The sequence below is a fragment of the Eurosta solidaginis genome, chromosome 3 (genome assembly GCF_040869045.1).
Source record: "Eurosta solidaginis isolate ZX-2024a chromosome 3, ASM4086904v1, whole genome shotgun sequence".
Classification (NCBI taxonomy): Eukaryota; Metazoa; Arthropoda; class Insecta; order Diptera; family Tephritidae; genus Eurosta; species Eurosta solidaginis.
Window position 1 is genome coordinate 153,997,592 of NC_090321.1, and position 14,315 is coordinate 154,011,906.

The window sequence follows — 14,315 nt, forward strand, 5'->3', positions numbered from 1 at the left end:
TTTAAAACATGACCGCGCCAAATGTCGACCATATGGCATTACCCTACCGACTGTCTTACACCCTAAAATTTTGGGTGTGACTTTCGATCAGGATCTAAATCTTGGAGGGCATGCACTAGCAATTGTAACGGAAATCGTCGTTGGTGTGAGGGCTTAGCCGATCTCCATAGCGCCCGACTATGAGGAGGAGCTGTTTATGACTGGCATCTATGCCGTTTCGCCTTATAAGAGGGCGGCGGGATGTCGGTGACCAAGAACTACCAACCCCCTAATCCAGGGTGTTATGCGGACCGTGCCTATTGGACGATTTGTAGCCAGGGGATAAATTCGGCTGCATTCGAACGGAGCCTTCCCGATACCGGACCACCTCGGGTAGTATTGATGGCCTTACCACAGTAAGGGGCGCTGCTGTGGCTGACGGTTCTTTCCCCGTATATAATACTGGACCGCTGAGCCCGCCTTGTCGGGCTGGTGGTCGTACGACCAAGATGAACGACTCATTACCTAATTTTCATAAGGACGATGATAAGAAGAGGACTGAGCCGCAAGCCAACGACGACAAATACGTATTAAGCGATGCGTCGGACTCGGGAATGAGAGTAGTGCTGATTCAATGAACTCCGTGTTGGAGAAGCACACAAATGAAAAAGGAGTAGAAGAGTGGAGAAGGGTACGGAGCAAAGAGCACTCTCGAAGTACCGTGCAGTACTAAGAATTGTACAACGCTTGGGAGCAGTGGTGGACCCAATAGAAGAGGAGATCGAGCGCTTGGCATGGGCTCATGAGGCGGTAGAAGTAGGTCGAAGGCAGTTCAAAAGGTTTGCTGCGAGAAACCCTCGGTTCTGCAACCGGTATGAGGAAGAAGCGTCCAATGGCAGAATGAAAAGGCAACGTTCGGCGGAAGACGACAAGCCTGCTTTCAAGAGGCTGAAAGGGCCCAGTCCCAGAGCCGCGACGCAGGGCAGTCCCATAGACAAGACAAGTAGGCCCAAAGCTGTAAGACAGATGGGCCCCAATAGCGAGGTAGCAACTACCTCGAAGGCTGCGAGTCAGAGGGAAGTTCCAACTATGGAAGTAGGAGATAAGCCAAAGGGAGATAACGCTAAGACTCCGACTTTCTCGGAGGTGCTAAAGGGAGCTAAGACTCCGGCTTTCTCGGAGGTGCCAAAGGGAAATAACACTAAGACGGCGGCTTTTCCCGAGAAGATGAGTGATGTGGCAAAGCAGACACTGACTGTGGCGCTGGTTGATCGTAGCAGTCCTTTCGAACAGATGGCTAGTGAAAGGTGGAGATCTGTAGAAAAGGAGCTTATTAGCTTAATGCTTAAGATGATGCGGGAATAACCAAGTAAGCTCCTTCCAACCTTTGATTCGGGGGATGGTATAATGGTATGAAGATGATAGCGTGCGACAACATCGCGATTTTGCGGTGGCTGGAGGAAGTGGTTCCAAACCTCCAAAGGCAGGGCACGAACGCGCGTTTTGAGATGGTGGATAAAGCGCAAATCCCCAAGGTACCAAAAGTTAAGGTATGGATACCATGCGTGATGAAGTCGGAGGATACACTGCGACTTTTGCAGAATCAGAATCCGAACACACCGACACAGGATTGGAAGGTACTTACTGTATCTCGGCCTACGGAGGAAGGTCAGTTATACATCTTCCAAATAAACCAGCAGGCGGAGGATATATTGTACGCGCAGCTTGGAAAAATGTTCTTAGGTACAGGCAAAATTTATATGCGACTCAGGAAAAGAAGTCGCGGGTATTAAAGTCCTAACACGCTGGACGTGGGCGAAGTCGAAAAGGACCTCAAAAGCCTAAGGGAAAAAAGACAGGTGGAGGTAGCCCACGTCACTCCGAATGTGTTAGAAGGGGACCAACAGCCAGATGGGGCTGTGAGTCGCACAGATGAACACCCTGCACAACAGGTACAAGAGGCTGAAGGGGGCTTCGAACACTCTAAACCAAAAGGGCTAGGGGAGGACGACGACGTCACGATGAAGGTGCTGGAGGGGGACAAGCAGCCCATTGGTGCTGCGAGTCCTACAGATAAACCTCCAACACAGTAAAGTGGCGTCGAGCGAACTCCTCCTCCTAACGCTCTGGTCCAGGAGCCGTGGCTTCCATCGGGAGGAAAGGTTTCTGGACTTAGCGCGCGCGGATTTGGCGTTTACTATGCGCAAGCGGAAGGACGGGTGCGAGCTGTAGTAATGGTAAGGAAACAGCTGCATTCATATATGCTGCCTAATTACACTACTGAGGACCTCGTAGTGGTGGTGAAATCGCCGGGCTCAGATGGTACATGTCCGGTCATGCTACAATTTTCAAGTAGGACGGTCGTGGGATGGCTTAAAATAATATTGGATGGGTGCATAAACTGAATCATGTACCGCACTCTTGGAGAACTGCTCGTGTAGCTTTCCTACCAAAGGCGGGGAAGATCGGTCACGTGTATCCCAAAGATTATAGACCCGATAGCTTACCATCATTTCTGCTCAAAACCTTTGAGAGGCTGATAGATGTGTACATAAAGTCCAACGTGGATGAAAAGCTGCTCTCCACAACACAACCGGCGTACACCAAAGGCAAGTCAGTAGACACCGCATTGCATAGGGTGGTAATAAGCATAGAAAAAGCCCTGGAATACAAGGAATATGCTCTAGAAGTCTTCTTAAGCATTGCCGGGGCTTTCTAAATGGGCGATTATTGATGGTCTTGTACGCGGTCACGAAATTAGTGGACAGGGGCACTCCGCAGGGAGGGGTGCTATCACCTCTGCTGTGGACGCTGGTCATTAACCAACTGCTTAGGGGATTCTACGAGGGACCAGAAAAACTTACGGTTTACGCAGATGACGTTGCATATGGTCTTGTTTACAAAGAGGTACAAGGTCCCTAATTGGACCAGGCCTAAGTTAGGAGGGGCGACCCTACGGGAGAAACCTTGCACAAAATATCTAGGAATGATCCTAGACAGTAAGCTGTCATGGAAGCTCAACGTGGAGGAGAGGGTGAGGAAGGCTTCAACGGCACTTTATGCGTGTAAAAGAATGCAAAAGAACCGGCATATACGATCAGAAGGAACTCGATGACGATGCCTCAAAACTAACAACCAAAAGCAATAATTATCATTTCACTGACACAAATTTTATAGTTTAATTTTATAGTTTTTTTTTTGGGATTTGGACACAATGTTGTTGTTGTTTTTGTAGCGATAAGGTTGCTCCCCGAAGGCTTTGGGGAGTGTTATCGATATGATGGTCCTTTAGCCGGATACAGATCCGGTACGCTCCGGCAACACAGCACCATTAAAGTGCCAGCCCGCCCATCTCGGCAAGGATTTATGTGGCCACATTAAACCTTCAGGCCATCCCTCCAAACGATTTCGTCTAGCAATGGTATTCTCTATCATTCTCGTTCGGTCTTTACCTTTCTAACAAACAGGAAGGCAAAAGTAATTGTCAAGTGATAAGTGTATTGCAAATACACTAGCGATTCGTCTCTGATCCGCATCGAAAGTTCATTTCGTAATAGAGAATGAGGCCCTAAGATTTTTTTTTCAATTTGTATTTTGACTTACCAGCAACAACAGAATCATGTTTAATTGTACGCTGCACAAGTATTATAACATCATGTAACGAAGCTCAGTTTCTTCAAAAAAATTTTCAACACTGCCACGTAAAATCAATGTACTTGTTCTAGCATTAACGCAACCTTTAAATAATTATAAACTATAAAAATGAAATTCATGCCAAACCTTCGAAAATGTTGAAACGTTCACCACCAACAAAATGCAAAAACTTTTCATCCTCCTCCCGTGACCATTCTGTCTTCTTTATGCTAGGATCAAGCCATTCGTACCAGCGTGCCTTACATTGCTTGGCAGATTTGCGGTGCAGCAGTGATGCAATACGTGACCACTGGTTTTTGCCATATTTCATTACAGCTGCTTTGAGGATTTCATCCTGAAAGTTATCAATTTAGTTAATAAACGGCCAAGAGTAACCAGTCGCGTCAAATGCTTACCTCAGTGTTTCTCCACACACCACCTTTTATCATAATTCGCGGCATGGTGCTATATAATTGTGAATTCTTTCGATGAGCACAAAAATCAAAAATTTTTGTCGAAATAAACAGCAAAAATCATTGTATATTAAAGACTTTGGGAAAATTTTAGAATAGCAGCCCCCGAGTTCGGGGTAAAACTTGGTATCAAATGAAAGAGGGAGTTCTCCCGATCACAAATATATATATTTTAAAGTGCGCAAACTTATAATTTAAAAGTTATTTGTTGTTAAAGTTTGCAAATTTAGCAAATTTCTATAGCACTTTAAATTACAATTTACACATCTTTCAAAACCTTAATCCACATACATATTGTAACGAATTTTCTGCAAATCCTTTTATTTGCAATCCTCTGCTAAGTTCGAATCACTAAACTGTTGAATAAATAACTCCAATATTGAATAATGGAAAGATGGCCTTTATTAAAACATTTCACAATAACACTTATACTTTGCTACTCGCTGGCTTAATAACCAAACTGACTGATAACTCAAATGAAACTCTACTATTGGCCGCCAGATCGCGTGCTTAATCAAACTGATTGATAGCTCAACTCAAACTGAATTACTTTTTACTCGCTTGTGCCGCTTTTATAGTTTACGCTGCATACATCTAGGCTCTTCTATTTCCAGAACTTACCAACTATTTCGAGTGTTTATAGTTCTCATATAGTTTCTATTTGTTTACAATTTTCTACTTTTCAGCGTCTCTCAGATGTATGTGAGTTTGTAGTTTACAGTCTCTCGCACACACATAGGCATACAAGTAAATGCATCTGTGTGTGACATCTCTCTGGGCTGCCTTATATATGTGTATACTTGATTTGATTATTGACGTAAATACTGCTTAGCATGGCCTTAGTGATGGTATAGCTTAGTGATGCTAATATCCGTGACACTGCCCTCCACCTAAGTCTGATCATCCCGATCAGACAAATCTCCCGATCTAACTGCCGCTAGCATCTCCAAATGTACCACTCTTCTAATCCGATGTTTCCCAGTGGTTTGTATGCGGTAGATGGTATCACGGATCTTCTTCACAACTTTGTGCGAGCCTTCCCAATGCACCGAAATTTGGCTGGAACACCTTTCCGCCGGTGAGGGTTGTTTAACAGTACCAAATCTCCTGCCAAGAAACCTTCCGAATTAAAGTTCTTGTCATGCCAGTGTTTCATCTTACTACTCGTTACCCTGGGCCGTTCCTTCACACTCTGTTATTTGGTCAATGAACCACTTCGTAGAGCTTGCGCTGGACGGATTTGCTTTGCATAATCGGTATCGTTCCCACATTTCACAACAGTAGTGCGCTCCGGCTTGAAACTACCCTCGCATTCTTTCTCGGAAATTCGTTGCTTCGTTTTCCTGCGTCTTTTAGGTTTTGTCAATACCAGTGTTTCTCTCGCAGATACTTTTGATTTTGATTTATTTGGCCCATTCGATCTATCAACCTTTGCCTTTGACTTTCGTGGTCTTTGTCGAGTCTTTTCCACCAGTACCTGATTACTGCTGAACCCTTTTTCCAAACTAAAGTTAAGTGGTATGTCCTGATTCTTATAGCGCATAATTTTTCTCCGCATATCGATCCTGACGTCATGGTCAACCAAGAAGTCCACTCCCAATATGACTTCATCAACGATCTCCGCCACAACGAATTTGTGCAGAACCATGACTTTTCCAATTAATACCTCACATACCACTTCGCCTTGTACTTGATTATACTCGCCTGTGACCGTACGCAACCTTGCTCCAGGTAATGACTTTACTCTCCTGTAAACCAAATCAGATCGGATCAAGGAATGAGATGCCCCCGTATCTACAGTCAGTACACGCTCTTTACCATCCACATTCTCTCTGATGGTAAGACTGCTTGATTTCCTTCCAATCTGCGACACATATATCACAGGACATTCAATAGCCGGGGCAACTTTTCCTTCTTTACATTCGACACGCTCTTGCTCATTTCCGCCAGCTTTGCGTTTACGGCCACCCACATTGTTGGAACTATTAGGACCAAGATCGCAATGACGTGCAATGTGACCTGGGTTGCCGCACTTGAAACATTTAATAACTCCGGCATTCTTCTGTTGAGATCCCTTCAGTGCTTCCAAAATTGTGTCTACCCACTATGGCCTTTCTACTTCCACACGGCATGCTTTGAAAACTGGCTTACTCAATAGCGACGCTGTTTCTTGAGTCAGTGCATAGGATACCGTTTCTGCGAATGTGGGTTTTGGGTTTGCATGTCGCTCGCTTCGTTTCTACGTCCCGTATGCCATTTGTAAAACTCTGGATTTTTACCCTCTCGGTGTACTCCACGGGTGCGTCCGCATTTGCCAAATGTGCCAACCTTTCAACATCCGAAGCAAACTCCTGCAATGTCTCATTTGCTTTTTGGTAGCGGTTTTGCAACTCAATTTGGAATATCTGTTTTCTATGCTCGCTTCCATAGCGTCGTTCTACAGCAGCCATCAATGCTTCATAATTGTTCCGCTCTCCTTCGGGAATCGTCTGTAGGATTTCCGCTGCTGGCCCCTTCAATGCCACGAACAGTGCAGCAACTTTATCTTCCGCATTCCAGTTGTTCACTGCTGCGGTCTTCTCAAACTGTAGCTTGAAGACCTGGAAAGGAACAGAACCGTCAAATGATGGTGTTTTTAGCTTTGGATTGCTTGCTGAAACAGCTGGGCGGTTTAGTTGTAACTGCTCCATACGACCTTTTAACGCTTCTATTTCGGCATCAATTTTGTCCTCGAGTTGTAAAATGTTTGCATCCTGCTCTTCCAGTTTCACAAAGAGCTGCGATGATACCTGTTCCGAAATTTGTGCCGACATTTCAGATATACGTGCCTCTTGCGCTTCCAGTTGAGATGCCAAATATGTCTTCTGTTCTTCCAATGGTGATGTTATACGGGTTTCCTGCGATTCCAGTTGGGATACCATATATGTCTTCTGTTCTTCAATCTTCGATGTTATGCGTGTCTCTTGGGATTCCATCTGTGATGACATTGTCGATGTTTGAGCAGATATTGCAGCCAAAATCATGTTCAAGTCTGTGCTCGTAACTGTCTGCGATGTTTCGTTTTTCTCTTCAATTTTTGTTACTTCCTCGCCATCAAGATGAAAGTCATACTCTTCCACATCAATTCCTTCCGCTTCCATTGTCTCTCGTAGCCGTGCCTGAAGTTCAAGTTTAACGCCGCTTGTATTCAATCCACGGCTCTCCAACTCCTTCTTTAGTTGCTGGATCTTCAATTCACTGAACTTTGCCATGTCCTTGTTGTCCTCTGGAATTTATTCAACAATTCCTCTTCTTACACCAATTGTAACGAATTTTCTGCAAATCCCCTTATTTGCAATCCTCTGCCAAATAACTTTTAAATTATAAGTTTGCGCATTCTAAAATATATATATTTGTGATCTGGAGAACTCCCTCTTAATTTTAAATCTTTCCGGAGATATTCCACTTAAAACTCTCAAAATTGAAAAAGTTTTCCACCACCAAATGTTTTGCTGTCTCTGCTGAATTAGAAATGGGGGATTTTTTTGCACGCAAAAAAGACGTATTTTGCTATCCCTATAAAAATAATAGGTGCGAGAGAGCACGATACATTGTGGGAAAGCTAAATTTGTCAACATGCTATTTCATTTGGAGAATTTTTCATTCCAAATCGTTACCCCTGTCAAAAATTCGTGTGGCTGTGTGCGTTTTTGGTCACACGATTTTTGCAGGGTAACAACGTGATAGAGCGCCTTGCGCATATACAGGGATAGGAATGCAACATGTTGAGCGCTGCATATCTACATTTTAGATTGAGCGTATGTTGAGTGAGAGAGACCCAAGCTGCTGAATACGGTTAGCAATATAGTGTTTATGAACATATTGAGAAAGGGGAATGCGGCTGGTTGAGCACAAAGGGCTCACTGGCATTGTGAAAGGAAGAAGATTTTCATTCGCAAAAGTATTTTCGTAGTGAAAAGACGTAGACGTAGAAAACAAAGTATTCTTTCGTTATATCAAATCGTTCAAAGTGAAAAAAGGGGAAAACTGAATCTTTATTGGTAAGAGAAAGGTTTTACAGTCCACTCAATGTGAAAGAAAATAGAATATGTGAAAGTGCTTTTATTCTGTTGTTGCGATAGTTGGAAGAAAGCAATTACGTTGTTTATTTGCTATACGAATAGTGACAGAGTGTAAGAAATATATACACATTGTGATGAGTCTGTGCTAGTGACAGAGCTGGTGCCGATTGAGCAAAATACAAGAAACACCCTTCTAGTATGGGGGTGAAAATGCTTGGTATCCATTGTGTGAAAGTTGTGAAAAGAGGCCTGTGCAGGATAAGCTCCTATTGAGTAGCGCACGCATAGAGTGATAGTGTGAAAGGGCCTGTGCAAGATAAGCTCCTATTGAGTAGCGCACGCATAGAGTGATAGTGCGAAAGGGCCTGTGCAAGATAAGCTCCTAACGAGTAGCGCACGCATAGAGTGATAGTGCGAAAGGGTCTGTGCAAGATAAGCCCTTATTGAGTAGCACACGCAGAGAGTGATAGGTGAGAAGGTACGTGTGCAAGAAAAGTTGACATTAAGTAGCATACGCGCAATACAGCATAGAGTGATAGAAATTCTCCGAATCCTATTAGTGATGTTCACTTGTGAATGTCATCGATACACGATTCAATAACATATATGTTTTTGAGAAGTGATAGAGTGATTGATCGATAAACCCATGATGGTATTCGATAACTATTAGAACTTGCACTCGTGTGAAAGAAGATTTTTGATAAATAATATCTAGAGATAGAAATATAGCAATATTGTTTATTTAAGAGAAAAGTGCGCAACAGAATAAAGGTATTCAGAGTTATTATTAACTGTGAAAGGCTTGCAAAGTGAGAGGCTTACTAAATATTGTTTTGATTTGTGATTTCTCATTTTTCTTTTAACAGAAAATGGCTGATTTAAACAAGCACACGTCTGCATTACAAGCAATACGCCGTGTCGGGGAATTTGCGAGAGCGCTAAGCTTCGATCGTACCGACTTGATTATGGTGAATGCGAGGCTTGAGAGGTTAGAGGAGCAGTGCGTGCGCTTCAATGCCATCCACGTGGAGATTATAGGCAGCATCGCTGCAAGTAATATGGCAGTGATAGAGATAGAGCACTCGATGGAGCTAGCGGAGGAGGTGTATTTTAGTACCAAATCAGCTCTAAAGCGAAAGATTGAGGAGCTTTGCCCTCAAGAGAGAGCAGCTTCAATAGGGACAGGGAAGCAGCAGCCCATCAACGTGCAGGTGAATGTGCCCTATCACCAACATGACTTAAAAAATACCTGGGGTGAATTCGATGGGAACATCCTGAAGTGGCAGGGGTTCAGTGATAGATTTGTGGCAGCGATCCACAATAATGAACAGATCGCCCTAGCGTACAAGTTCGCGTACTTCAAGAAATCTATGACGGGAAAGGCGGCCAGAACCCTTGGAGAGTGGCAGCTCACTGATGGGAATTATTATGACGCATGGGAAAGGCTAAACCAGTTGTATAATAAAAAATACCCAATATGTAGAGAGCACCTCAGGCAGTTCATAAGATTGTCGGTTTTGCAAGGGAATCCCAGGGCGGATGAGCTACAGAAAATGTCAAATGTGACACACGAAACATTACGGCAGCTTCGTGCTCAGGGACTGCCGGTGGAGCACTGAGACAAGTTTATAGTCCACATGCTTCATGAGAGATTAGACCCAGAGACAGGAAAGCAGTGGGAACTGCAGCGAAAGAATGATATGCCAACTATTCAAGAGATGTTGGCATTTTTAGACAGGCAGGCAGCTGCATCGGCTGGGCCAAGTGAGAGGAGATTCCGTGGGTGGGAGATATGTACGGGTAGACAAACAGGCCCACAACGAAATAGATCGATTGGCATGCAGCCATCCACAAGTGATAGAGCCAGAAAGCCGGGAAAGACGTTCCCATGTGAGGCTTGCGGAAGTGACAGGCGCCAATTCGAATATTCGGACTTTAGGCTATTAAGTCTTCGCGCTAGAAAAGATCTCGTGCAGCGACGCAATTTGTCTGCGAATTGCCTCAAGAGAGGGCGTACGGTAAATCAATGTTACCAGGGTGGGTGTATGCGCTGCCCTGGTAAGCCGTTCCACAACAGCACATTATGTCCCTCGGGAGAGATGGCGAAGCCTGTCCTATCGCTACAGGAGCGGGATGGGAGAAAGGGAGAAAGTAAGAAGACCACAACTCAAGGAGGCCGAACTGTCAAATATAAGAGAGATGACGTTTCAGCACCAGCCTGACCAGCACCGAAGAGAAAGAAGGTGATAGAGAACAACGTTGGCGATAGAAAACCTTCATTAGAGCAAAGAAATGAAGCATTAGAGAATAGGCTTAAGGCATTATCTATTGAAAAAGAAAATAACCTTATTGCAAATAAAGATGAAAACCAGTCTTTATCATATTCGACTTGTTTTAACTCGAGGGAGGATTCCAGCATTGCTCTTCTGCCAACAACAAAGGTGAGAATGGAAGTGAAAGGTATTAGGTATGGGCCATTTCGTGCCTTGTTAGATACAGGTGCACAACCTAATCTTGTTCAGCATAACATAGTTCGATCATGTCAGCTGATGGTGCTTTCAGCATCGAGCAAAATTATTGGTATCAATGGGAATGAAGTTGATGTGAAAAGAAAAACATTCATAAAAGTCGTACCATGGTTCGACTCGGATGCATGTATAGAAGATGAGTTCTGTGTTACACCAAGAGAAAGTAACTGGCAAATGGAATTGCCAGGTGTAGGGATAGATCTTTCACCGAAAGAGAATCCAACAAAAATGCCATTTGCTGACCCTGAATATTGGGTGAATGGCTCAGTAAGTATTTTGTTGGGTGTCAAGTTTCTTGCTAAAGTGATAGTGAAAGTTGTGACTAGAGAAGTAGATTCAACCATCCTTATGGAAACACTCCTGGGAATTATAGTGTTTGGCCCACACTCACAACAATACAACGAAGAGACAGGCGCTGTGATTGGAATGATAGAGTGTCAAGGCTGTGAGGAATTGAGTCAGCTAGTCATGAGATTCTGGGAGATAGATGTGATAGGAGGCTGTCACAGACGTACAGCGGAAGAAGGGAAAGTTGATCAAAATTTTCTGAAAACATATAAGAGAGATTTGGAGGGCCGGCTTGTGGTCACAATTCCAATTAGAGAAACAGAGCTGGGTAGTTCCAGGAACATAGCATTGCGGCGATTTATGTACCTGGAGAGAAAGTTAAAGAAAGAAAGTGAATTAAGAGAGAGGTATATTGAATTTATGAGAGAGTATGAAAGTCTCGGACACATGCTAAAGGTTACGGAGGCAGCTAAGCCTCCACATACCACACCATTGCGTGACCAAGAAATTTCGCGTTGTATTCGACGCAAGCTATAAAACAGAGAGAGGAATATCGCTTAATGATATCCAGATGCTTGGTGAAAAGCTACAGAGAGATTTATCGGATATTGTAATGAGATTTAGAAGACACGGAGTAGCAATTAGAGCTGACATCAAAATGATGTTTCGGCAGGTGAAGGTAGCAAGAGAGCAGTGGAATCTGCAAAGGATATTTTGGCGTGAAAGCCCAAGATATAGGTTGCAGGAATACTGGCTAACCGTTGTTACATATGGCATGGCATCGTCGGCTCATCACGCGGTAAGGGCAGTTATTCAGTGTGCTAGAGATGCCAGGGATTCTCTTCCAAAGGCAGCGACAGTGATAGAAAATGATTTTTATATGGAAGATCTTGTGACAGGGGAAGATGAGGGGGAAGAGGCTGCCAAATTAGCGAAAGAAATCGAGAGCGGAGTCTTCGAATTGCGAAAGTGGAAGTCCAACCACAGAGAGTTAAGAGAAGCAATGAGTTCTGACGCGAATGAATCAATGATGCTTATGGAAAGCGAAAAAGCGCCAGTTCTTGGACGTAGATGGTTAATAGAGAGAGATACATTCACATTTGTTGTTAAGACACCTGAAATAGAAGGGAAAGTTACGAAGAGATCAATATTGAGTTGTGTAGCTCAGTTATATGATCCGAATGGATACATCTCCCCAGTTACCATTGTGGGGAAGATAATTCATACAAGACCTATGGAGATTAAGCCTTGGTTGGGATGAGAAGGTCACTGACCATTTAGAAGAGAAATTTAGAGAATATTGGCAAGAGATAGTTTTGCTGGAACACTTCCAGATAGATAGGTGACTGGGCACAGCCAGGGACAGTAAGATAGAGATTCATAGTTTTTCTGATGCGTCCTCGACAGTATATGGCGCTGTCATTTATGTACGATCAGAAAACCCAGAGGGGAAGGTAACGAGCAAGCTCGTGGTTTCTAGAACGCGGGCTGCTCCATTAGGAACAGTTACTATTCCGAGATTAGAACTAGCAGCGGCAGAGCTGCTAGGTAGACTCTTAACAGAAGTGAAAGGTTCAATGGAATGGCAGTCAGTAAAGTATACTTTATGGACGGATTCATTGGTCACATTGCACTGGATACGTAAGCTCCAATGCAATCTAAAGCCATTTGTGGGTAATCGGGTTGCGTCTGTGCAAACAAACACTAACATCAATTGTTGGAAGTATGTGAACACAAAAGAAAATCCAGCCGACTTGTTGAGTCGAGGGTTAAAACCGGGAGACCTGGTGGAGAACAGTTTGTGGATGCATGGCCCCAAGTGGTTGTGTATGCCGATGGAGCAATGGCCGATGGCAGAGATAGGGAAAGATGTGCCAAAAGAAATTGAGATAGAAAAGAAAGTGCACGTGGTAATGGCTTTCAAGCCAGGCCTTTCAATAGTTGATGGTAAGTCTGGAAGGGAGATTCCATTACTTACTTGTCAGTAAATTAAAGAAAGTAATAAATATTCTTAGCTACGTCATTAGATTGGCTTAAAAGATCGTATTCAGGAGCTACAATTGAACCGTCCAATAACGTCAACGTCTACTCTGAAGGTAAAATCCCCAACGTTTGATGGTTCTGTTCCTTTCCAGGTATTTAAGCTCCAGTTTGAGAAGACGTCGGCAGCGAACAACTGGTATGCTGAAGATAAAGTTGCAGCTCTGTTCGTGGCATTGAAAGGGGCAGCAGCCGAAATCCTACAGACGATTCCCGAAAAAGAGCGGAACAACTATGAAGCATTGATGGCCAGCGAGCATAGGAAACAGATATTCCAAATTGAGTTGCAAAACCGTCACCAAAGAGCGAATGAGACTTTGCAGGAGTTTGCCTCGGATGTTGAAAGATTGGCTCATCTCGCAAATTCGGATGCACCCGTGGAATACACTGAAATGGTAAAAATCCAGAGTTTCATAAATGGCATACGGGACGTCGAAACAAAGCGAGCTACATACGCAAACCCAAAGCCAACATTCGCAGAAACGATATCACATGCTCTGATTCAGGAAACAGCGTCGCTTCTGTGTAAGCCAGTTTTCAAAGCACGCCGTGTGGAAGTAGAAAGGCCAGATTGGGTAGACACAATATTGGAGGCGCTGAAAGGATCGCAAAAGCGGAGTGAAAGAGTTATCAAATGCTTCAAATGCGGGAAGCCCGGTCACATTGCACGTCATTGCGATCTTGGTCCTGGTAGTTCCAACTTGGGTGGCCGTAAACGCAAAGCTGGAGGAGATGAGCAAGAGCGTGCCGGATGTGAAAATCGAGAGCTAGCTCCAGCTATTGAATGTCCTGTGATATCTGTATCGCAAATTGGAAGGAAATCAAGCAGTCTTGCCGTCAGAGGGAATGTGGATGGCAAGGAGCGTGTACTGACTGTAGATACGGGCGCTTCTCATTCCTTAATCCGATCTTACTTGGTCAACAGGAGAGTAAAAACGTTACCTGGAGCAAGGTTGCGTACGGTCACTGGCGAGTATAACCAAGTCCAAGGAGAAGTGGTATGTGAGGTATTAATTGGAAAGGTCATGGTTCTACACAGATTCATTGTGGCGGAGATTGTTGATGAAGTCATATTGGGAGTGGACTTCTTAGTTGACCATGACATCGGGATCGATATGCGGAGAAAGATTATGCGCTATAAGAACCAGGATATACCACTTAACTTTAGTTTGGAGAAAGGGTTCAGCAGTAATCGGGTACTGGTGGAGAAAACTCGACAAAGACCACGAAAGTCAAAGGTAAAGGTTGATGGATCGAATGGGCCAAATAAACCGAAATCAAAAGTACCTGCGAGAGAAACACTGGCATTGACA

The 14,315-nt window shown here is 44.0% G+C and overlaps 1 protein-coding gene across 5 annotated transcripts in view; it reads right to left on the bottom strand.

Annotated features, from left to right (window-relative positions):
• Positions 1 to 7,396, bottom strand: part of LOC137244385 (pharyngeal muscle protein 2-like) — a 46,234-nt gene extending 38,838 nt beyond the window's left edge. For 3 of the 5 annotated variants that reach the window (XM_067773325.1, XM_067773327.1, XM_067773324.1), the window contains exons 1-3: positions 4,029 to 7,396; positions 3,760 to 3,967; positions 3,583 to 3,700 (exon numbers count right to left, since the gene is read on the bottom strand). In XM_067773325.1, the coding sequence (XP_067629426.1) occupies positions 6,233 to 7,336 (1,104 nt within the window). In that variant the 5' untranslated portion in view covers positions 7,337 to 7,396 and the 3' untranslated portion in view covers positions 3,583 to 3,700; positions 3,760 to 3,967; positions 4,029 to 6,232. Of the gene's footprint in view, positions 1 to 3,582; positions 3,717 to 3,759; positions 3,968 to 4,028 lie in introns of those variants that run through there. The other 2 variants (XM_067773326.1, XM_067773328.1) reach the window with 2 other exon arrangements.
• Between the last annotated feature and the right edge of the window lie 6,919 nt (positions 7,397 to 14,315).